The sequence below is a fragment of the Eubalaena glacialis genome, chromosome 8, assembly GCF_028564815.1.
Source record: "Eubalaena glacialis isolate mEubGla1 chromosome 8, mEubGla1.1.hap2.+ XY, whole genome shotgun sequence".
NCBI classification, from domain to species: Eukaryota; Metazoa; Chordata; class Mammalia; order Artiodactyla; family Balaenidae; genus Eubalaena; species Eubalaena glacialis.
The window spans coordinates 73150323-73176765 of NC_083723.1; the positions used below are offsets into that span (position 1 = coordinate 73150323).

The 26443-nt window shown below is 36.0% G+C and overlaps 1 protein-coding gene across 4 annotated transcripts in view; it reads right to left on the minus strand.

Annotated features, from left to right (window-relative positions):
- Window positions 1-26443, minus strand: part of CDK14 (cyclin dependent kinase 14) — a 595554-nt gene that overhangs the window by 295398 nt on the left and 273713 nt on the right. For all 4 annotated transcript variants that reach the window (XM_061198583.1, XM_061198580.1, XM_061198584.1 and 1 more), the window contains one exon: window positions 24731-24825. In XM_061198583.1, the coding sequence (XP_061054566.1) occupies window positions 24731-24825 (95 nt within the window). The remainder of the gene's footprint in view (window positions 1-24730; window positions 24826-26443) is intronic.

The window sequence follows — 26443 nt, forward strand, 5'->3', positions numbered from 1 at the left end:
GCACTGGTCCCGAAATACAGAACTAAACTTAACAATAATGCTGGGAGGTACTTCTCTGTCATTCCATTTTTTAAAGTCATGCTACACATACAAGTTCTGAACAGAAGGCCCCTATGGCACATGACCAACAGATCACTATCCACTGATGAGACACAGATAATCTCGGGTCCGTCTGGCTTGATCTCTATTTCTTGTTCTAACACTAAAAGGAGTATCTTTAGACTAGGTGCCTGGTAACTATAGATCAAACCCAGTCACTCTTCCCCCTCCAATCTCTATCTTGGCTCTTGGCTAACATCGCTTCTTGCCCTCACTACATTATGCCTCACTTCATCTTCCTACACCGCCCTCTTATTCACTCTATCACTGCTGCTGTTCTTCAGGGGAAGGCCTTCAGAAGCACTTGTGTCTGACAGGTTTATACCTGAATCCCTAAGAATACTTCATCAGTCTTCCGTGGAGTGTGTGGTTTTAAATGAAGCTCTCAAGTGTGGCTAGATTTGCAGACCAAGAAGAGGAGTGACAGTAAAAAGGAGCTGTTACGGTTCAGTCCCCACACGTGCATACATTTCTTTCAAAATCAAGTTCCTCCTTCCTCACTGTTGATTACTCATCAAGTAGCATTTATTTGAGAATTTACATAGGTGCAGGAGTGTTTCAAGGGGAAGGAATCTGAAGAACGTATCTGAAACCATAACACCCTAAACATAAACATTCTCTGTAAAGGAGCCACATTTACAGTTTAGGTTTCTCCATGTTGATTTCATTACTCTGTGGCTGGATCAATTTAGAAGGCAGGAGAGAGATCTCTCTTCGTAAAAAGGCAGGATACAGAAAGACCACAAAATATCGAAAAGACTTTTTACTCATAAGCACTTTCACACAGTAGAATCTCAGTTAATTTCAATCATATGTAGACCTGAGAACTGCATGACTAACAGTACACAGCCATGAGTCTTAAAGAGAAAGACATAAAAGGAAGTTACAAAGATAAATTATAGATATGATGACAATTTCAAAACAGGCCTGAGTGGAGAACAGCCCTTCAAAAGAGTACCAGGAAAGAAAGTCCAGCCAAAGAAAAAGATGAGAAACTAGCTGGACCATGACATTCACCTTTTCATATCTTCCACTCTCCATTCCTTACTCTTTTTGAAACTGACTTTGGGTGAGGGAAAAGAAGCAATATACTGCCACTGAAAGCCACTGGTAAAAAGGGTCTCTGAAGACCACAGTCAGAAAAGCTCTTGGACATGAAAGTTTACCCAAATGCCAGAGCAGAAACAAGTATAAGTCAATTATTAAGTAGGCTTCATCATTTAGTATGTGCTTATGTTTCTTTTTAATCAATATATTATCCATGAAGTGAGGTTTTCCAATCTTTGGCCCTTCAAGTGATCAGACCTCTTACTCAAGAGATATCAAGTTCCTCAGAGAAATGATGCTTTTGTATTAGCACTGGTCTTCAGACTGGACTTTTCTCATTAAGCAGGAATCTAAATAGAGCCCCTTCCCTAAAACATGCATTTTTTCCACTCTCTTATGTTAAGCATGGTGTCTACAATATTTGTCAGCTAATTTTGATGTTTTTCAGAAGCACTGACAAAATATGACATTGAAAATAGCACAGCCCTAATTTCCAGCATCTAGGTTAAAAATAAGGATGTCTTTCCATGGGGATAACCAACAGAAATCCTCATTTTGAAGTTATGTTACACACAGCCTCCACATTCTTTACTTCTTTTCATTTAGTTTTCCATTTTGACAGCGAGAGAAGAGTCAGTATATTCAGGCTTAGTGTAATTTTTAAAACATTAAAAACAAAACTGCTTCGCAAGAATAAGAATATGGAAAGATTCCAGAAGATAATAAAACTAATTCTGAATTTCTTTCTTCTTAAGGAATAGGCTTATTTTATATGTTTAAATACCAAGGCTCAGCTATACTTTTATTTTGAAATTAATGAAAAGACTTACAAAACAAAAAACATTAAGTGAAAACACGTGATTTAAAAAAAAAAGATGGGATATGTTAAGAACTAGTTGATAACATGTACAACTTGAAAGCATAAAAATACAGAGCCCTCCTTTTCCGAACTGATCTTGATTGTTTAAGGAGCTCCCTGGTCCTCACCTCAGTTTGATTACACTCCAATCTCTTCCTTATAATGAGTAAGTGACCCATTATAAAAAACCTTTAAATAGTACTCTGACTGGTAAGAGAGCAAATCAAGAAATCTGCAAATATCTAAAGGACAAGAGCAATTATTTCCACTCTTCAGTGGTACCACATGGGGTCCCAAAATTAATGGCAACAATGGTAACTTTCGTGTCTCCAAGTGTGGCAGATGCTTACTTGTGATGCTTAATCTACTACTGGCTAATGTCACCTTTATTACCATTGTCCCATGTCTGGGACACACCACATGACTCTAACTAAAACCACACTTTAAGAATAGTTGCAGGGGACACGGGTTCGAGCCCTGGTCTGGGAAGATCCCACATGCCGCAGAGCAACTGGGCCCGTGAGCCACAATTACTGAGCCTGCGCGTCTGGAGCCTGTGCTCCGCAACAAGAGAGGCCGCTATAGTGAGAGGCCCGCGCACCGCGATGAAGAGTGGGCCCCGCTTGCCGCAACTACAGAAAACCCTCGCACAGAAACGAAGACCCAACACAGCCAAAAATTAAATAAATAAATAAATTTATAAGAATAGTTGCACATTTTGGTAGAACTCACTATCGTTTTAGTTTTTAATCTGTTTCACCTGTAGCTCATTAAAGTTGTGTGATTCACTGGGGAATAGCTGCTGCTAGAGGCAACTGAAGAAAACTTATAGAAGTTGAGCCCTCCGTTCTTCTACAGCAGTCAATGCCATTTGCTCTGGCTATAATCTCTGTTTTAATCAGCCTGCATTGCTGTAAGAATTAATACATCAAATTACTGAGCAGTTAGTTTCAAACTGCTCTTATACGAAGTCCACAGGCTTAAACCGACTTTGCATTTTTTTCCGTTAAGCTTTATAGTACTCATTTATTTATTCCCAAATCATAATTAATAAAATTTTAATGTTGAGTTCCAATACATAAGCACTGTTCATTAGTGAGAAAAAATGAAAAGAAACATTAATCAACTTCCCCTTTAAAACAAAATCATAGCCATTCAAGATGCTTTATAGAGAAGGTTTGTACCCACTATATACCACAGGGACCCACTTTTAAAACAGTGGTTAAAAAATAATTTATTTTAAAGTTTGTAAGTATTCTATTAAATGTTATTTAGGCTTTTTGCAAATGCATTGAAATCCCTTATCTTTAATGACAAAAACAAGACATTCATGAACAAGTACAAAAGTACTATCTCTTCCCTCAGAAGTAAAAATTCTAATTATGATTACTGTGCCTTAAGTTGCATCACAGGACGTGGTATGACAATAGAAAAAATATGGTCTTCCACTCTGTTCCATATACCCAAAACTGTGTTCTTAAATGGAATATTCTCAAATATTCCACTGTTCTTGTAAAGACTTATTTTACATATTCCAAAGCCTGTTTCTAGGTTATTTTATTTTCACCTGTTTTTACACCACTTAGGAAATGTTTGAAATTCTGCCAGTAAACCACACACATATTTCCTGGGGAGGGCAAGGGTAGTTAACATACACAATAGTTAATACTATATAAAAATCCTCTCATAGTAATCACACTGCCTTGGCTTATTCCTAATTAAATTAGTCATTTCTTTTTTATCATATAATGTATTTTTCTCCTTTTGGGACATAACAAACCTAAATGTGACTTAGTGATCCCATAATTCTGCCTAATTGGTTTCAGCTGTCATTTCTGAATCCAAAATGCATGGGCAGCCTGGGGCTGGTGACTGGAACAGGAAGCATTTCCAACCACACTCCCATCGTGTAAAACCAGCAACCTGGAAGATCTTTTCCATTAAAACAAAAAACTTACTATTTGGCTTCTGGCAATGACACTACGGGTAGAGAGATTGTATAGGTCTACCCAGGCGGTAAGACTGTCGTGAGTCATTTTTCTCAGATAAAGAGAACGCAGACATTTATTTTCCAGTAGTTCAAGTGTCTGAAGTAGTTTCAATATTGTAGGGGCTAATTCATAAACCAAACACATATCTATATCCATATATCTATCTATGTCCATATCACTTCATAACACTTATAGGGGGGTATAAATGATAGTCCTTTTTTAAATTAAATAAATAAATTCAATTTAATTTAAAATTTTAATTTTATTAATTAAAATTTAATTTTAAATTAAATAAAATAAATAAATTAATTAATTAAATAAATTCAAAGTATAGATTTGGGAAGTTTCAAAAATGGTGGAAATCTTCTAGAAGAAGAACACTGTGGTTCTACAGAACCAGATGCTATTACTGCATTAGAAGACTGTTATAAACGCGCTCTCTTGAAACAGTGAAGGAAAGACTACTCAGCATGGTTTATATGCCCTCTGGCACACCATTCACAAGCCTAAAACATATAATAAATTTTAACAGAGTCAAATAGATACTTTAAAAAGATGTTCATGCTATTTTGAAGCCACGTTTAAAAGGAAAAATAAAAGGCCAATGGGTATAAAGAATGGAAAGCTCTGATCATCCAACATCCTCAAGAATTTGAAAAAAAAAAAAAAAAGGTTAAAGTGGGCCACAAAAAATTTTTTGGAGTCGAAGTATGAGATGGAAAAAAAAAAAAAGGAACTGGAATAGTTCTCAGGAATATATTAACTCTGAAAACACCTTCTGGAGCTGCCCTGCTGGAAATATGAGAGATCCTGAAATTATAATGTAAAAGTAACATGAGTGAAAAGATTAGACACAGAGAATTAAAGTGGAAGAGAGGAGAGAGGGAGGAGAAAGAGAGGGAGAGAAGACAGAGGAATCAAAGGTGGCCATCCTGGAATAACTTTTTCTGGCTACAAAGTAGAATAGAGGAGCCTTTTTTATAATCTGGGTTCTAAGGGGTAAGAGTAACACCCACATACGGTCTGATCATACCAGATGTGTGTTTCAGAAAACTCTATGATATACTGTATAATGAGCTTTAGGTACATTTTTTTTTTTAATTTTTATTGCAGTATAGTTGATTTACAATGTTACATGTTATTTTTCATTTTAAAAATAGTAATTCTGGAACACATAATCACAAGGAAAACATTAAACAATTGTAACTTGTTAATGTTGTCACCCTGTCTTTTTTTTTGGCATACCAACTGATATTCAAAATATATTTTCAAACTCGTAATGGGTAAAGTATTGCAAATGTATAAAGATGGATAAACAGTATTCACTATTCAAGAGCTTACTGATGACCATGGGGGAAATAAGAATGATAACTCAATAACAGTCTCTCTCTTACCTTAAATGAAACATTTATAGCTTTGTTCATATCATTTGACCAAGTAGTGACAACTTTAGGTGTTTTTTTTCCCCAAGGAAATACAGAGGGATGTATTAGAAGGAATGTTATTAAGATTTTACAATGCAAAATACCTTAGAGTTATTAAACATGGTTATGGATATCTGATTATTTATGGAGCAAGAGCTTGTGCTACAGACTCCAAAATGGGACAAATCAAAATCTCTTGAGCAGGCGAAATAGTTTGAAAGATAAATTTATACTACAAATGTAAAGCTCATTTATAGCTTCAATTAAATCCCTGGCTGGTGGGAATACAAATAATTTAGAATGATAAAGCTTTTGGGGAAAGTCCTGACAAACAGTGAAGTATACGAAATGTATGTTTGTTATATATGATGAAAGAGACAACTTATATTGCTATTCCTGTGGCACACCTGAAGCATAAATACATTATAAGGTAATGTACTTACATTTAGGAAAGATCTATTTTTTTCACTAAGTTAAATTACTCCAATATAGTACATAAAGGGGCAAAGGTAGTTTAGGTTTCCTCAAACTCTGTGAGCGAAAGGATCACGCCAACATTATTTTTTTTAATGCAAGTTTTTACCTACAGGGTCTAATGCTCTGAAGCATGAGAAATTGAAGAGTAGTGAAACATATTGTTAAGGATCCACAAAAAATTGTAAAAGTTTTGTTTGAAGTAGCTCTTTTAATAGCAAAGAATAAAAAGACCTCAGATCACAGAGGGGGGTTAAAAAAAAAAAACCCATGAATTCTTGTATTCTGAGTACCGCCAAAAGCTAAAATGAAGTAGAAATTCCAAAGTATCTTTTTTTTTAGGATCTACAGTCAAAAGTCAAATTGCTGACTTACCTGACCTAAAATAAATTTACCAAAGAGTAAATCATCACTCTTTTTCTTTTCTTTCACTACTTGCTTTTGCTCAATCCATGTACAAAGGAAATGTGCTTAATTCCTTGCCATGCATGAGTATGAAATTAAAGATACCTTGGAAAAAGAACTGCTTTATTTTTCTTTCTCCATCATTAGACACTTGCAAACTTGCCAAGATAATAACTTTCCCAGGAGCTTGACATATTTGCCAGATATAGTTGATATTTTGAATATGAATTCTGAAACTTCAAGAAGTGAAGACCAACATTATTGCTCCTCATGATAAGTTTTAAACTTTTATACCAAAATCTAGTTACATATTCAGTGAATCAGAGCTAAAAATATCTTTTCATTTTCTTGACTTAGTACAATTTGCCATAAAAAGGTTACTGAAAAATATTTCAAGAGAAATAATAAAGTCTCACCGAGTTTGGGATGAATTCAGGAAGTGCTTTCCTGATGCTGTGGTTGAAAATACCATTTGAAAGTCAGTCTTAGCAAAATTTAATAGAAGTTATTGGAGCTTAAATTTTAAATCAATCACCAAAAAATTCTTAGAAAATCATAGTGGAGAATTTTGGGCAAAGCATTTCAATATTTACTTCAAAATAAATTAGTAGGCCTAGCATGTAATTATATAATCAACATATGAAGTTGGTTGTAATAATTTGTATCAAGAAAAACACAGCAAACACCATTCTTGACATAGAAGGTGACCACATTTGTACTTGACCCTTGATGCTATGTATGATACAAAAGCTTGTCGTAAGCAAGCTGATTTAGTGCCCTCATTGATAAAACATGTAGTTTTTAAATGTTAAAACACCAGAATCAAGTGTTTAATATTTTAAAATAATCATTATTTAAAGTTGTTTTATTAAGAATTTTAAATTTATCCAAAATTTAAAATGGTATCAAAGAAAAGCACGGGATTTTATACTAATGCAAAGGGTGCATGAATTTTAAAATGTGGATAAAATTTGGTACATAACTACATTTATTGATTTGGAACAATGGTAGCATTAACTTCTGTAAGTTTTTAAAAAGGTTAAAAAACAGCATATGTACTACATAAGTATAGTGTACACATAAATAAACATACATATATACATGCATACAACATGCATATGAGTATGAATCATAAAAGAAGTCTTCAAAAGAAAAACACATGGTAGCATTGGCTTTCTCTAGAGTAGTTGGATACTAAGTAATCTGGGATATGTCCGTCAAGACAGGCCAAGTTATGCTGCTGTGATAACAAATAACTCTTGTTCACAATTTATTGGCCAAAGCAATCCACAAGGCCATGCCCTAGTTTAATAGGGAAGGGAGGTACAATCTTCCTGCAGGGGTTGGGATCCAAATACCAGAAAACAGTAATACAGTCATCTACAATAAGCAAATTATACTCAATTTTTTTTTTACTGTACTACAGTAAGAATAATAAATACATATACATATATATTTGCATTGAATTTTATTTTTAAGACTTTTTTTTGACGTGGGCCAGTTTTTAAGTCGTTATTGAATTTGTTACAATATTGCTTCTGTTTTATGCTTTTTTGTTTGTTTGTTTTTTGGCCCTGAAGCATGTGGTATCTTCGCTCCCTGACCAGGGATCGAACCCGCACCCCCTGCATTGGAAGGTGAAGTCTTAACCACCGGACTGCCAGGGAAGTCCCTTGCATTGAACTTTAAAAGAAACTTTTGTCAAGGATTTCATAACTTCAAAAGGATGCTACAGCTTTATGAACTCAATTATTTCTCATCCAAAGTTAACTTTTCTAGAAATTTTTGCTATACCAGGTTATCTTTTTCCCCTCTGAACTCTGAAAATCTTTTGATTTTCTGGTATATGTCTGATATATTTGGACATGTAAATCAGAACCCCACATTTTAACAGTAACTTCCCTAAAAGATAATAAATCACTATTAAATTAAAGGGTTAAATTGCATTTTAAAATTAATCTTGGGCTTCCCTGGTGGCGCAGTGGTTAAGAATCCACCTGCCAATGCAGGGGACACAGGTTCGGGCCCTGGTCCTGGAAGATCCCACATGCCTCAGAGCAACTAAGCCCGTGTGCCACAGCTACTGAGCTTGCGCTCTAGAGCCCGCGAGCCACAACTGCTGAAGCCCGCACGCCTAGCCTGTGCGCCACAACAAGAGAAGCCACTGCAATGAGAAGCCCACGCACTGCAACGAAGAGTAGCCCCCGCTCACCGCAACTAGAGAAAGCCCGTGCACAGCAACGAAGACCCAATGCAGCCAAAAATAAATAAATAAATAAATAAATTAATTAATTAACTTAAAAAAAATAAAATTAATTAACTAACTTTAAAAAATAAAATAAAATTAATCTTTATGACACCATGCCATAGGTTGGATTCTCCAGGTGGAATTTGGGGTTACAGTATGCTTATTACGTAAAAGGAATGAAATATGTTTATTAGGTGAAAGGAATGAAAAGAAAGCAGGATTGCACAAAGGACGTGAAAATGTGATGCAGGCCAATAAAGCCTTGGCCAACCTAGCACCAGATTTGCCCTGCGTTGGGCAGAAATGGCCAGGTCTTTATACCTCCACCTCACATAGTCACCAGATACAGGATGCCTGTGGAAAGTCATGACCTCATTCAAGATGGGTCCCTGCAGCTGAGCCAGATCCCTATTTGCTGACAGAGATGCATTCTGGTGACCATATAGCTATGCTTTCTGTAGCTAGGCAGCAAGTTATCCTTTAAAGAGGATATGGACCCCATATCTTTGTGTCTGTCATGCTCTGTAAGGGTGTTTTAATGAAAACCTTGAAAAGTGACTCTACATTTATAGTACACACACACACACAATCATATCTGGTGCACCCACTTTATGGGAAAAAAATACCAATTTGGCAGAGATTTATAGAGTTCCTACTGTAATTGTACTAAGAGACACACCACATGAGAAATCAGCCCCTGCCCTCAGGAAACTAGCTGCCCATGCATCTTACACAGATGTCACAATGACAGAAAAATAATCAAGTTGCCCTGCTCACCCTTTGCAAGATACCACTCAGTTCACTGTATTTTTACTCAGGTAAAATCTGATTTAAAAAAACCAAAAAAACTTTAATCCTTTCTTTTCTTCTTTTCTTCTAATAAATATTCTGTTACTAATCATCCCTCCCCACACCTTTTCTCCCCAGCATTGCTAACTTTCTGTCTTGTTGTTAGAATTAGATACTGTTCCTCAATACATATCCTAAAATCCTAGCTAAAATACTCAACATTTCGGCTTTCCCTGCTGCTTCTAACTTCCCTATCCAAGTAGAAAGGGCAGAGAAATAGAAAGAGGAGAAAAGGGAAGCAATTCAATCTTCCAAATGTCCCTGACGATGGCTGAAATGAGATTCAAAGCTTTAAAACAAAGATCACATATTCAAGAAAAAAGGAAAAACCCAGAAGAAGGAAAGTTCTTACTTAGCAAATAGCTGCCATGACAAATTAGTTTTCAGCTTCTCAATTATGAAATAAAAATGAGGCATGAGCATCTGTTGGGGATTTATAACTGGACTCATATCTGCCAGGGAAAAAGGAGTAAATTACTCACTTGAAATTGGAGGTTAACTTAGAACTATAAAGTTCATATTTTCAAAAGGAAGTTTCTAATCATACACAGCAATCAAAAGCCTAATGAACCTGCAAGATAAGCAACCTATACATTCTTAATAATTATGTTTTAAAATCAGAATGCTTCACCACTTTTTATTCCTTATACATACACTTGCATTGTAAAAAGCTTCTTATTGGCTTTAAAATGCTCTCAAATGTATGAGTGTGTGTTTATACAGCCTATCAACATCCCACAATCATCATAACAAACTATAAGAAAAAACAAACAAAATGACTAACCGACCAATTAACAATCATAAATATTTTCCATCAAGACAGGACATCCTAATAAAGGCATACTCACACTTTAGACACTGCTTGTGTGCCTAAAATTTTACTGATGGGATGACAATCTAATAACAGTTCATTCAAATATCTTCACTCCCACTAGCCTTGTCACATCTGATAAACTCTGATAATTGATAAATAGCAAAGATTTATCTACTTCACAACCATTAAAGTGAAAAAATTATCTAGTTACACAGTGGTTTACACAATGACAAGCTCAAGCATTTGTTCATGTTTAAACTTATTAAGAATGGACGCAATTCCAAGGTAAAGATGGCAAACTGGACATATGTACCCATCCTGTACTCTCTTGAATCCCCACTCACCAAAATTTTAGAAGCTCCAAAACAGATGGTAGCAAGTTTAGCATACAAAATGCAAACAAACAACAAATGATTATTAAACTGGCAGCAGGGAAAGCCTAGAAGCAGCCTTATTTATATGACAGAACAACCAAAAGGCTCAGGGCTGACACCAGGAAGTGGGAATGAACAGAAGGTCTACATATAGAGGTCTAAAATATGAAAGAGTGGTTGGAAGTCTTTTCAGTAGATATTTAATCCTTATATCCCTTATCCCCCTCTGCTTACATAGGTAACTGCCTCTACCAAACCCAGAGAGGGTAAAACAGAGAACTGGGAAACCCAACCAGTTAGGAACAGGGATACCATCCTGAAACAGGAGGATTAAGTGGATTTCTATCTCCCACTCTGCTTCCAGAAGATTGTCAACTAGGACTCGATCTTCTAGGTAGGAGTTTAGGAGAATTTTTACCAGGAATCTTACAGCACTGCAGGAAAGATGGATAGTGATATCAGGGGTTTCTCAACAAAATGGCTTAGTCAGTTCCTACAGTGAAATTCATAGTGAACCAGCTACCCAACACACTTGGAGCACCCAATCAGGTTGTTACTGCACCACTTTTAAATTATGGCCAGGCAACTAAGAATCACCAGTTATCACTCCACAGTCTCTAATATTAAAGACAGAGACCAAAACAAACTAGAAGAAAAAAAACTCAGTAGAAACAGAGAAAATACTATTAAAAAAGCTTCAAAAAAAGATCATTAATATTTTCAGTGAGTTAAGAAAAGGCATTGCAATCTTGAAACAAGAAAAGGATATTATAAATTGGAATATTCTGGGAACAAAAAGGTCTCTTAGAAATTAATAATATTAAAAATTTTTAATTTCAATAGAATAGGTGAAACACAAAGTTGAGAAAATGTCCCTTAATGATGAGCTAAAGGAAAAAATAATTAGAATATAAGAGAGAAAAGATAAGAAAATTAGAAGAGCAATCCAGGAGGTCCAATATTTACATAATAAAAGATCCAAAAAGAAAAAAAGTGAAGGGAGGAACTCATAACAAAATAATTTAAGATACTTTCCTGGAACAGAAGGACATATGCACATTAAAAGAGCTTGACCTCATTAGTCACCAGTCACGAGGGAAATACAAAACAAAATGACAAGGAGAAACTATTATACACCCCCTATAACCAAAAAGGCATACAATAACAAGTATTGGAGAGGGTGTGGAAAAATTGGAAACCCCACACACTGCTGGCTACATTGTAAAACGGTGCATGCAATTTGGAACATAGTTTAAGACAATCCCTCAAAAATTTAAAGATAGTTATCAGATGACTCAGCACTCCCATTCCTACCTATATACTCAAAAGAATTGAAAACAGGGACTCAAAACAAATGACTATACACAAATGTTCATAGCAGCTCTATTCACAGGAGCCAAAAGGTAAAAACAACTCAAATGTACATCAGCTGATGAACGGATAAACAAATGTGATATTATCTTGTTAACCAAGATTTCAGAAATGGAAATCTAATTGAAATAGAGAGGCTTTGCTTGGGGTTTGTCAGACTACATGTAGGAGACACAAATTCAAGAAGCACTTGAATTGTGTTCTGTAGGACTACAAAATGGAGGAAGCTTATAAAGGCAGAAATTGCAAGGCCACAGTTAGTTACCTAAATTGTGTGTCAAGAATTATAATTGGAACAGGCAAGAAGTAAGGGTGCTTGTTAAGCAAGGACTGGTTGGGGTCTGAAGTGGTTGCATAGTTACAAGGGGGGGGACCTTGAGACTATATAAAGTTGCAGCTGAGGGATGTTGTTCTAAACACGGCTGGTGGTATCATAGGGTTTGATATAGTTCAGAGCAAATTCAAATCCTCAGTGGGGCAGAGATGTGTCTGAAACCAGAACCTCAATGACTGCCTGACACCATTTTTGTATGCCTGATCTATGATTATGCCATTATAATTTCAATTTGTCATCAATCCATACCATGGACAATTATTCAGCCACAAAAAAGAATGAAGTAATGATACAGGCTACAACATGAATGAACTTTAAAAACATTATACTAACTGAAAGAAACCTGCACAAAAAGTCACATATTAATGATTCCATTTAGATAAAATGTCCAGGCAAATCTATAGAGATATAAAGTAATTAGTGATTGCTAGCAGTTAGAAGGGTAGAGAATTCAGAGTGACTGCTAATGGGTGTGGGACTTCTGTTTAGGGTGATGAAATTTTCTAAAATTAGGTAGCAGTGATGGTTCCCAAACTCTGAGAATATACTAAAAACCACCAAATTATACACTTTAAAAGAGTGAATTTTGTTATGTGAATTGTTGTATTAAAAAAAAGAAAAAAAGAATGGAAAGACATGAGTTTCCAGATTGAAAAGGTGCACTGAATGAAAATAAAGCTACATCTTGGTCAACTCTTTGCTTCATCATGAAATTTCAAAACACTGGAAATAAAGAGAAGTATTTTAACAGAAACAGTGGAAACTAGACAACAATGGAGCAATTTCATTGAAATTCTAATGAAATTATTTCCAACCAAGAAACCTAGATCTAGCCAAAATGTCAATCAAACATAAGTGCAAAATAAAGATATTTTCAGCAATGCAATGTCTCAAATAAAAAAATGTCCCACACACTCTTTCCTAGAAAGCTATTAGAAATTGTGTTCACCCCAAAACAAAACAACATGAGATGGAGGAAAAAAGAGCTCCAGCCCGGTAGCGAGGGGAGGGGCACCGCAGGAAACCAGTGACAGGAGATGCACCAGGTAGAGGCTTGGAGAGGTCTTGAATTAATGGTAGAAACGAAAAATGGGAAATTATTAATTTCAGGGAAAACAAAACAGCAATCACAGTATACTACATGCCTCAGCTATAAACAAGATTTATATTGACATAATAATGTAAATTTTGAATTTCTGATCTAATCAAAATTATAATATAACTATATTGAGAGGATGGAAGGTTGGGAGGGTGGCAGGATAGGATGTTCACTTGTTTGAAAGCGGAAAAATTTTTTAAAAGACCACTAAATTCCCATTTTTCACTGTAGGAATCAATGGATGATGCCAAAAGGTGAATAATCAAGAAGTGGCAATAAAAGAAAGTCTTATTAAATATTCAGAGGAAAATCCGAAAGAATCAGTTAAAAGAGTTGAAAGTAAAAACAACTATTTTTCATAACAAACCACAGAATTAACTGACTCTTTATATGCATGTGATGTACAACTTGCATAAAAACAACAATCACAGCAACAAAATGAATGATTTAACCCTGGTGTGGGTTTAACTGCCCTTTACCAATGCATAAAGTGCATATTAAACTAAAATATTATGTGATGTTAACTGAATGAATTTGAAATAAATATATGTAAGAAATAATAATAATCATATGAAAGAAGACCATTCATTATAATGGTCATTTTAATGATATGCCTTTATCAAATTACTGATTTTGAAAATTGGTGAGAAGTTACAGACTCTCCATTTCGTATGATATATAATAATGTATACTTCGCTTAGAGATAAATCTGCTAATGATTTTTTCTCCAATTACTTCATGGTCTATTCAAACATAATGTGAAGGTAATTGGAATTATTGATCATCTTCATCCTGAACTTGGGCACTTTCATCAGACGGCAACTTTAGTACTTTAGCTGGAACGTTTGTCCAATTTCTCCAAGCTGATAATTATTGTCAGTCTTATTAATGCATCGCTCTCCTGCTTCCACCTGCCCCCTGAAGTATGCACAGTTTTTTTTAAGATTATTATTTCCTTAACTAAGGAAACTTGGAAATGATTTCTGTGAGAAAAAACAAACGATTAATACGCGAAATATGTTTCTTCCTTTCTAAAGGAATTCTCTTTTTTTACTACTGTTATCTTCCCTATGACTTCCTTCTACAAATGAAGTCTTTTTTTTCAGTCCATTCTTTTCAAATATCACAGATTATACCAGCTTCACCATTAAACGTCTATAGTTTAAATGATTAAATTCGAAATTAAAGTAAGAAAAAGAATTTTTAAAGAAACCATAGTGGCATACTGTATTCTCATAAAAACAGTCTAACCTGTAGTGGAATGTACTCATAAACTGTGTGTCTTTGTAAATAAGCAGGCATTTACTATCACAACAGTTAAAGATCAGACACGCTTCCATCTTAAATCATGTGGATTAAAATACTGAACTGTAATCAGGACCTCCGAATAAGGAATGGCAACCATATGAAATAAAACTGGAACACAGAGAAGACAGGTATGATGTAAACAGAAAAAAATACACTAAAATCTCAGCACCCAACATGATAGTGAACAAACACAGTTGAAAGTGACTAAAGGAGACCATGACTCCCTATTAGATAAGAAAAAGCCGCTAGGGAAAAGGATAGAAAAGAAGATAATTGACTTTGTCCTACCAATCAGAGAAATAAGACATTCATAACAGAGCACTGATTGAAAGCTGGCTTGTTTTTTTTTCATTTCTTTAATTTCTCCTTATGGTTCAGAATTCTTTTATCTTTAGCTGCCTGCACGTTCTGTCATCCACAACGTTTACATCTGTTCACTTGCAGTACTTGGTTCTGCATGGCAACCCACCCCTTCAGAATATAAGATCGTAGTATTACACTGCATAACTAGTTCTCCACATATGAAACTAAAACATCCTTGAAAGTCTTCCATAAAGAAAAGTCCATGAGTCAAATCCAGTTTTCCTACTGTTGTCACGAAAACACAAATATGTTCTAGTCCATGACACGTGAAGATCTATGACAGCGACTTATAACTCAAATGGCACATGGAGATTATCTACTCTAAGATCACAGTCCTCCACCAGATTTCAACCTCGTTAAAAGTACGGGCTATATATTTGTATCCCTAGAGCTTAGCTTAAGGATAGTCCCTGGCACAGAGAAGACAGTCCACATATGTTGGAGGAAAAAAAAAAAATGAATGGATGATTAAGCGAATGACCATAACAAGTTGTGTTTCTGCTTCCAAAAATTATGCCAAATGGGATGAGTTTAAAAAATAACAGTGCAAAAATTTGGGCAGTCCTTTGCTATGTAAAGTTGGAGCTACCCAGATTCACACTCGACACGGGAGATGAGATGATGCAGCCACTGGAAAGGGCATGCATGGAGTACTGAACATCTAAGCCTGAATTTCGTCATCTGCAAAATGGAGGGACCTTATACCCACTTCACGGTTTCAGTTGGCACTATATGACATAACATCTAAATTACATATTTTAATCCCTTGCATAGAGTACAGGTTAGGAACCCTCTCTACAATATTTCTGATGGAAATCCACTTATCCTCTACTGAATGCTCTTAGTGATAAGGTGTTCATTACACAAGGCACTGAACTTAATTTATGAGTAACACAAAACATTTGAACATTGTTCCCAGGATTAAATCAAAACTAGCCTCTCCAGAACTCTCACACTTGGCTTTCTTATCCTCTCTGGAATATTTATGTTACCTTTTCTCTACACTCTTCAGTATGGCTTCAATTCTCCTGAGTAAGTCTTCCTGGCACCTTTACTGGTTCCATGTTGTATCCGTTCACATGCCCTTCTAGGTGCACCCTCCTGTTTGCTTCAGTTCTTTGAGCCAAAGAAATTACTAGTCTTTTTCACATAAACTGTTTTTAAGTTAACTTTCCTCCACCCTGTTTTTCCCTTTTTTTTTTTTTTACTTATTTTTTTGATGTGGACCATTTTTAAAGTCTTTATTGAATTTATTACAATATTGCTTCTTTTTTTTTTTATGTTTTGGTTTTTTGGCCACGAGGCATGTGGGATCTTAGCTCCCTGACCAGGGATCGAACCCACACCCCCTGCATTGGAAGGCGAAGTCTTAACCACTGGACCACCAGGGAAGTCCCTGCACCCTGTTTTTCTCTATTAGGTTGGGCTGCCTTTTTTTTTTTTTTTAAACCAAATACACTGTTTTACTTATCCCCACAGCAATTCACCTTGTAGGTTCTGCTCATCATTTCACCACATCTTTTTTGACCCCTGATTCCATCACCCCAAGTGTTAATTATGGCTCCCAGCGACAACACATACACAAATAGGTCAAGCACATCATCTCAATGTCTTCATCTGAGTCATTAATAAAAATATCAAATAGGACAAGGTCAAGGACAATGCCCTCCAGCATACACCGATAGACTTTTCTCCATCCCAATGTCGATTCATTAATCAATAGGCTTTGCGTGAAGTTGTTCAACCAGCAATAAACTGAAAGAATAATCTTCTAACAACTGAATTTCAATTTTATGTTGATAAGGATCTCATGAGAGTCCCTGTCGCAACCTTTGCTGAAATAAGAAATAACACTGTTTCTTATTAAAAGGGAATGATTAGACTTGAATGTCTAAAAATCTTTTTTTGCTTTTCACTAATGTTCTACAGTAAGCTTACATGTCTACAGATTCAGAGGTGTGTTCCCTACCACCTTTTAAAAACCAGCATTACTTATATAACCTTCATTCTTGATGATTTCTCAAAGATTATATGCAATGGTTTTCTTTTCACATTCTAGATGTAATTTATCTGGAACTACATAATGAACTCATTGTAGTAGATGTTTATGAGTGTGGTTTTTTTTTGGAGGAAGGGGGGATTGGGAAGAGCAGGGAACTAAGGAAAGCATGTCCTACATCTGAAATTACTCCGTATATTGGGAAAATCCCCTGCTTTATGGATTTGGTGGGAGGCAAGACCAAACCGTCGTTACAAAAGTCAAAAGGCCAGACACTCACCTTCTCAGGGGCCTGTGCAGTCAAAACATGGGCATGGGACCTAGTGTCAGCTAACCAAACACAACCAACCCTCACTTAGCATTAGGAGCTAACAACCCAAAGAAGCAGGGAGAATGTTGACACCATTTTGACATCATCAGTGGAGGTAATAACATCCGATCACCCAGGGCAGCCACGCCAGTCAAGTAAGAGACAACGTCTGCAGCCAACAGTCCTGGGGACAGCAGGATGTGCAGTGGGCAGGTCCACGCACGATACTGGTTCTGGGTCTGGCTCTCCAGCCTCACACTGTTCCTGCCCGTTTTTAAAGTCTTCTCAGCAGGTCTGTCAGCCACAGGTTAACCTCTTGATAAACTTTTCAGATTAATTCAGCTAAAGAGGATGTCTGCTGCTTGAAATAGAGAACTCTGACTGGTACATTTTTCAGAGCAGCCAGCCACTTTAATTCCTTTGACACAGCTAGGTGGTTTCTGACTATCCCATTGTCTGTGGTCTGCTCTACCTGTTATGGAGTCAGATTTGCTCTAAATCTTCTGCTTGGAAGAGAATTGTTTTGAGAGAAAAAATAAAGACTATAAATAGAAGCTAAAGATGGAATATAGATAAATAGAAAAATAAAGAAAAAAGTTGAAATATGAATTAAGTAGTTCTGCTTTCCCTAGGTTGTTCACATTAAGTAGTAAAACTATTAGAGTCTCTTGCCCTTCCTGCTTCAAATGTCACTCATTCACTCATATAAAAATTACTGGCTAAGCACCTACTATGGGCCAGACACTCTGCTAGGCACTGGAGAGGCAGCCTCTGCTCTTGTGAAACCCCAGTCTATGTAGCTCAGAGTCTCAGGTGAAATAGTTTTATTTGGGTTCATAAATAATCTCCTTTCTTACAGGTGTTTCCTTCTCAGTATCCTCTGTTGGTGTTCCTCATCACTTCGAAGTGCCTCAATGTTATGCTGAATGTTGAAGCGCCCCAGTGTTCAGTCCATGAAACTCTCTTCCATTTCTGTGTTCATTTGCTCATACAGTGTTTTAGTTATTGATTGCTGGAAAAGAAACTAACCCAAAACATTGTGGCTTAAAACAACCACCGTTATATTATCTCTGACAATTCTTGGGTCGAAAATTCAGAAAAGGCATAGCAGGGGACAATCCATCTTGGTTCCATGTGATATCTGTGAGACTGGAATCTGCCCCTTACCCCTACCCAAGAAGCCTTCTTCAGTCACATGTCTGGCACTAGCCTGGCTGGGCAAATGGCTTGGCTGGGGTCCTATGTCTCAGGCCTAACTAACGTCACACTGTCTTCTGGGTTCTCAGTTCTCCTCCATGCAATCCAGGGCCTCTCCCCACAGTCTCTCCAGCAGGACAACTGGAATTCTAACATGGCTGATCAGGATGCTCAAGAGTGCAAAACAGAAGCTGTCAGGACCACCACTGGCAGAGTGTTCCTTCCACCATGCTCTTTTATTGGTTAGAGCAAGTCACAAGCCCAGCCTTAATTAAGGGGCAGGGACTACACAAGGGTGTGAATATCCAAAGGCATGGTTCATTTAGAGCCACCAAGGTAACAATGACCATACCTGGTGATCTCATCTAATCCCCTTGTTAAATATTATCTATGACCCAGACAACTTCCAAATCTCTACGTTGGACCTCTCTCCTAAATCCCAGACCCACATGTCTAACTGCCTTGTGACATCTTCACTTGCATATATAATAGGCATCTCAAAGTTAACCCCTTCAAGGCTGAGTTGCATCTTCCTGCAGTCTGCCTCATCTATCCTCACAGCAGCTCCACTGTTACAGTTGTTTCAGCCAAAACAACTTGGGATCATCCCTGACTCTTCTTCATTTCTCAAATGCCACATCAAATGCTATCAGCTCAACCTTAGAAATACATCTAGAATCCAACCACTTCTCACGACCTCCACTGCTGACACCATCCCACGCTTAGACAACTGTGACAGCCTCCAAACTGGTCTCTCTGTTTCAGAACTTGCCCATCTTCAATCTATTCTTGAGAAAGCAGCCAGAGAGATTCAATTAAAATATAAGCCAGATCAGATCATTTCTCTGCTCAGCATCCTTTAGTGGTTTCCCATCTCATTCTGAGCAAAAGAAAAGTTCATCAAAATAAAACTTTACAAGGCCCGACACAATCTGGACCCCATTGTGTCTTGGATTTTGTCTCCTCCTCCTGTCCTCCTTGCCTGCTCCATTCCAGCACAGGAGGCCCGCTGCTCCTCATATAAGTCTTCTATCTGGAATGTTCTTGCCTTGAATATATGTCTTCCTCCTACACCTCCCTCAGATTGTTACCTAAATACCTTTCACCTTCTCAGCGAGGCCTTCCCTGATCACTGTCATTTAAAGTTGTACGTGCATGCACGTGTGCACATGTATCGTATCTCATAGGAAAGCAGAAAACTTTTCAATTGCCTCAGGATACTTTAATCTGGAAACCAGAATACTGATGGAGAGCTACAGTTTTTGAGAACAGATGTGGTATAAAATCATGCAAATTAAAGCATTCTTCATAGATTTAGAAATCAAAATGTATGAGGCATAGAAACCAAATAATTAGGTAAATTGTGTGGCACGGTGAAAAGACAGAACATAACTTCCAGCTGCCAGTCCCATATCCAGCATCACACATACCTCAGGCCATCAAATAAAACTACGAAGATGGTTAACACCAGCAGGCTGCAGGGTGAAATGGAGTAATGAGGATTTTTAGGCACAGAAGACTTGGGCTAAAGTCTTATCTTTACCCTTTTAACTTAACCAAGTGGTTTAGTAAATCTTAATTTCTCTAAGCATTCTTTTTCCTCATCAAGTATAAAAAAACTGGATAACAAAAACACTTGCCTTATGTACTTCATAGGGCTAAAGATGGAATCTAATGGAATAGCATTTATGAGAGAGTGCTTTGTAGAATGTAAAACACTACAAAAACATATTATGTGAAAAAAAAGAAAAAAATAACTTATGTGATTTTTGGTGATTCATAAATCCCTTCATATGACTTTTGGTGACACAGTTTTTTTTCATGTGGAATATAGATTTTTGTATTACATAACGGTGCACATTAGCTTGGAATATTTCACAGTAGAAGAAATAAAATGATTGCTCCAAATAATCATGATCAGTTATAAGTTTGTTGCTTTTCTTCTTATATTGATACATAATTATTAAATATGTAATGAAACACGCTGCTACACACACTTTGCTCTCATGCAATTTAAAACAGAACAGAATCGTTATGCACTTTAACTAATGGTAATATATATTTACATAATCATGTTTACTATTAATATTCTTATTTCCACTTACAGAATCTCTTTTAGATTTTTCAGCATGGTGTTAAGCAGGGTAATGTGGCACTTATTTGTCTTTGGCAAAAAATAAAAACTAAATTGCTTAACTTTTTGTTTAAGTAGAAAAAAAACTTTGCTAGCATTTTCACATTTTTTATATTTCTCTTCCATGTCTCAAACCCAGGCAGGAAAAAAAGATGGCTATAATAATATTTTAGGCCATTATGAAACCACATACCTTTTCAAGCTAATAGAGCCACTGCTTGGATAAAGATACTCCTTCACATTTGACAACAACTGGAGAAAGGAAGTACCCAAAAGAGCACCCATCACGAGGGCCCACAGGTTACACCAACGAGCCATGAGCAGCTTGGGGGCACATTTCCCAGTGTGTGTCAGCCTTGCAGCTTGCAGACCACTGTATCTACACATTTTGAAAGTGTATAAGAAACTAAATTTCAGATGTTTCAGGAGTTTTACCCAGTACTTAAGAGATAGCCTACACTGACAATACCCTATTATACACTGAATCACTTTAATAGTGACCTCCAAAGTCATTTCCTCGAATATTCTTTCACATCAATAACTTCTCATCACTTATTTCATTATTCTGGCCCTCAGAAGGCTTTTATGTAACCTAAAATGTCATTCATGGCAATAATATAAAGCAGTCAGGCTTAGAGTTCTCTTTTAAAGCAAAAAAACAGAAATATATTTATACAGTGTGTACACTATCATAAATAAGAATCTCTTACATTGTGGAACCCAAATTACATAGGTCCCTCAAAAAACGTTTGAATACTTAATTAATTCTAAAGTCCAAAGGAAAAATTCAATAGTACCTAATGAATCTTAAATTATGTTACTTTCCCTGCATATCTAGGGTTTTCATGGGTATGAGGTATGAATTTTCTTACACTGTTTAACATACTTGGTCCCCTCCCTCAAAAAATATGCTGTTAATTACATGGAACTACAAAATCAACATTTTTTAGAAAATAACTTTGACGTTAACAATTTTTAAATATGGCAATATCATCATTAAGTTTGGGAAACTGTAGATTAAAGTGTTTGATACTGATTTTAGGGCTTGCTAAGTAACAAGAGTCTGTGTGTGTGTGTGTGTGTGTGTGTGTGTGTGTGTGTGTGTGTATTTAAGTAGATCCCAGTGAAATACATGGGGCGACACTCTAACTTACAAGTTTCCTTTATGGAAACTTAAAACATTTCATAATTAAAATAAAGTTTTAAGTGGCTGGGTTTTCAACCAGTCTACAAAACTTACTTAAACAATAGAACATATTAACTGTATTTAGGATTTAAATACAGTTACATCTTAAGTGCAGAATAGGTAAGGTTGTGGAAAGAAAAAAGAAAGTTTCCTTTCCCCCTTCTGACCAAAAGCTCAACCTAAGTAAAGCTGAACATAAACAGGAGACACAATATTGCAATTAGGATTCAAAGTATGGATCTGAGTCTATCTTTCATGCCACAAGATCCTAAAAAGCACTTCATCTCCCAAATCCTTAGGTTTCTCCCTTGTAGGGTGGTGACAGTCACAGATCCATAAGACTGTTGAGAACATCAAAAGCGAAAATGAATGTAAAACCCCCAGCACAGTGCCCAGCATAAAACTCAATACATTTTAGTTGTTGGTTTTTAGTATTGTGGTCATACTCGTCTTAAACATTATTTCAGCTCCCTTTCTGATCCGTCACTCATCATCTCAAATCCACAAATGCCCTCCTGTTTCCTACCCTGTGTCCCTCCACTAGATCTGCTCTAATTCCCGTGGCATGCCATGCTTTGAAACTTCTATCACCTTCCCACTGCTGTGAAACATGCAAGAAAAGAGGAGAATTTATTTCTGCTAGATATTGTGAGGAAAACAATCTGATTAAATTAATCCATTAAAGTATGTAAGAATCTTAATTTTCCTTGAGATATTGGCATATGTGGGGGAAAAAAGGCAAGCAATGAAAAAGCAGTGTAAGAAAAGAGAAACTTTAGGAAATACTCAGGGAAGTTATTTTTGTACTGGGCAATAGCCACAGAGGCAGGTTAATACTGTCAGGGAGTCTACACCTTCCCCACTCTAACTGGGAAGACTCTGTAAGGAATTTCTACAGCATAGAGCTCCCCTGCTCCCGCCTCCCCAACTCTGATTTCAGAGATTCACTGGAACATTTTACTTAAAATAAGCCAAACAAACTTCAGTGGTAGCAACAAAAACCACTTCACTAGAGAGAGCAAAAGGAAAGGAGATGAAGTAAATAGAAAAAGACAAAGGAAGGTGGAGATGAGAAAGGCAAAGAAATACTGGAAAAGTAAAGAAATAAAGGTGGAGTGGAGAAAGGAAGAAGAGGCAAGGCAGGGCAATCATAAGTCATGAATGACACCAGTGTGCCTCATTCTCTAAAAGAGAACAGGTTAATCTACGCCTTAGCTCCCCCAGAGAAGTTAGGCATGAAATGCCCGCAGAGTACTGCATACATGCGCCCTATTTTGTGGTTTATTGAAGAGGACCTGGGATGTCTCCACAAGAACTGGGACCAAGGGAAATTTCACTCACACAAAGAAGAATAATTTTAAAAGTCAGTCTTAATCAGTTGACAAATACTGCAGGACAGTGAATTTCTTTCCTTTTATGTGGCAACTTCCACAGAATATAAAATGATCAAATGACATCTGCTCTGATATGCACATTTTTAGCTTCACAAATATACTTAATTTTCTTTTAAGATTTGAAAGACACGTTTTCACATTATTTTTGTTCGTTTCTCTATCAATGTTACTGATTTTAGCGGCCAAACTAATTTTTCTTCCTCTCAATTTATTTAACCAATTTCAGGGGAGGGAACAAGTATATTTTTGAAATCTCTTTTGTAATGTTTTGTGGAAAAGTTAGTCAAGTATACTAAGAAAAATCTGGATTTAACTGAAATATTGCAACTAGACATATTACAAAATACGAAACAAAAATTCCAATTCTAAATCAGCTGAATACATTATTGACCCCCAAATCATCAGTTAAACAAAAGAAATTATATTTGCATTGATGTGTGAATCTGCATCCATTCTTGGTAGCATGTAATATATGCAACTGCTTGGCTCTAGCTGTCCTTGTAGCCACATTACCATATTATTCAAATGTATCTATCATTTATATGTAAATAGACAAGATGAATGGCTTCTTCACAAGACAACAATTTTCAAATGACAAACAGACATAGGCAGACATTAGCAAGATAAAAATGTTGTAAATATTCATTCTATTATATATTTTTACGGAAAAATGGACACTATTTCAAATGTTTTAAAAAGTAGGGTGGTAATTACAAAAATGGGATCTTAATACATTCACAATACCAACAGCTATTCTTCTCAATAAAGGTCTCCACCAATGTCATTTGTATCTTGTAAATTACATGTTCTCAGATCCATCTGTGAAAATTGGGATGTTAATTATCATGGTTACATTTCATGGTTCCACAGTTAAATGCTGAAGTGGTGCTACACAAATACCATATGTTTTTCTAAGAGAAACGGAGAAAGATTAATTATGAGTTCAAGTCCAAGTCTCAACACAATAAGATCATTACATTGTGTGCTATGCAAATTGGAAGTTTTAATTAATAGCTGAAATACTAACCGAGGGGAAAAACTATGCTGTCTAAATTGTAAGTATCAGGCTTTTCTCCACAAAAATCATCCAAATAAGGATGTTTTTGAGAAACCAAGTTATAAATCTAAAGAAAAAAATTTTTGTTGTCTGTGAACTTCCTTTGATGGAGTGATCACCATCATGTTGTTTAATCCTATTTGATAAACCTAAAAATTACAGTGTATACTAGTAACAAATAGGTTATAGACAATATATCTGATGAAAATTCAACTGAACATTTTTTCTGGATTTTTCTTTAAGATACGTATCATTCAAAATTATGCAAAATTACAAGTCTCGTGTACTCAGATAAAATACTCACTTCACTATAGCTAACTAAAGACAAAACTCTATGATAATACTATAAGAATTTTATTCGTATTTATAAAATCTGAATTCTCGTTTTACTCACCACATATTCAAACACAAGTGTCAGCGTCTCCTTGGTGTGGATGATGTCATGAAGCAGCACTATGTTAGCATGTTTCAGTCCTTTTAACAGAGAAGCTGTAAAATAAAGTGGACAAAGAGACAATTTATCATGGGTAACAAGCAACTGATTTGTTTCATTATCATTTTGGTACATCATCAGATGAAATATACCTATTTTCCCATTTTCCAAGCCAATAACAATTCAGAATCAAGGGCAGAGGAACAAGGTTTTCATTTAGATTAAGTTACCTCCAATTAATCCACCTGTTATTTGTTATTAATCTTTAGTTAGATTCCATTATGGTCAGAGAACATACTTGGTTTGGTTTCAATTGTTTTAAATTTGTTAGGGTTTGTTTTGTTACCTAGGATATGGTTTATCTCCATATGTATGAAATATATATTCTGCTGATATTGGATGGAGAGTTCTATAAATGTCAATTAGAGCCTGTTGGTTGATGGTATCATTGAATTCTTCTACAGTATATATATGCTGATTTTCTGAATAGTGGTTCTATCAATGACTGAGCGAGGGACGTTGACATCCCCAACTGTAACTGGCAATTTGTCAATTTCTTATTTGAGTTCTGCCAGTTTTTGCTTTGTGTGCTTTGAAGCTCTGTAGTTTACTATATATACATTTAAGATTGTTATGTTTTCTTTGTGAATTGGCCCCTTTTACCAATATATAATGCATCTCTTTGTCCCTGGTAATTTTCTTTACTCTGAAGTGTTTTGTCTGATATTAATATAGCCACTCCAGCTTGACTTTGATTAGTGTTCATATGATATATCTTTTAATATTTTTTTTTCTTTTGGCCTACACCAATGGCCATTCAGGTAGAATACTCAAAGAAGAGAAGCTTCCTCTATCATTGTTAATTATTTTAGTAACACCGTGTCTTCGATTTTGGTTTTTGGTATACAACCTGAAGAGAAAAAAGAAACACAAAACACATTTTTTTGTGTGTGTTCTGTCAGGAACTTGTAAGTGCTCATTTATTCATCAAATATTTATTGAGAACCTAGTTAACAGCACGGGTGGCCCTGGACAAACCTTGAACTCTTGATACTCAATAATGCTGCAAATCCACCTCTTTAAAAAGAGATTTATAACACAAAGCATGAACCCTGCTGTAAACTCTGGACTTTGGGTGATAATCATGTGTCAAGGTAGGTTCATCGCTTGTAACAGATGTACCACTCTGATGAGACATGTTGATAGTAGGGGAGGATTGGGGTGGAGGGTAGGGAAAGGAGTATATGAAAACTCTGTACTTTCCACTCCATTTTGCTGTGAACCTTAAAACTGCTCTAAAAAAATAAAGTCTATTTTAAAAAATAAAAATAAAAAGATACATCTATGTTTTAACATAGTAAAAGAAAAAGCAAGTCTAGATTGTTTAATATTTTACTGAAATAAAATGGTATTTTAGATATGGAATCATCATGCAAAGAGGCTACACTGGGCAGTCCCCAGAGAAGGCAGAGATAAAACCTGTAGACTGTTACATTCTCGTATGCCCCCAATTAATGTGAGCTCCTGTTTTTAGAGTTATTATTGCTATGAGTTTCCACTGTCTTCACCAGGCAAACCTATTTGAGGACAATATAATATATCTTTAATCCAAAGATGAACTTCAACCAACACTTAATTGGTCCAGAGAAGGCCATTCAGACTGAGAATACTTGG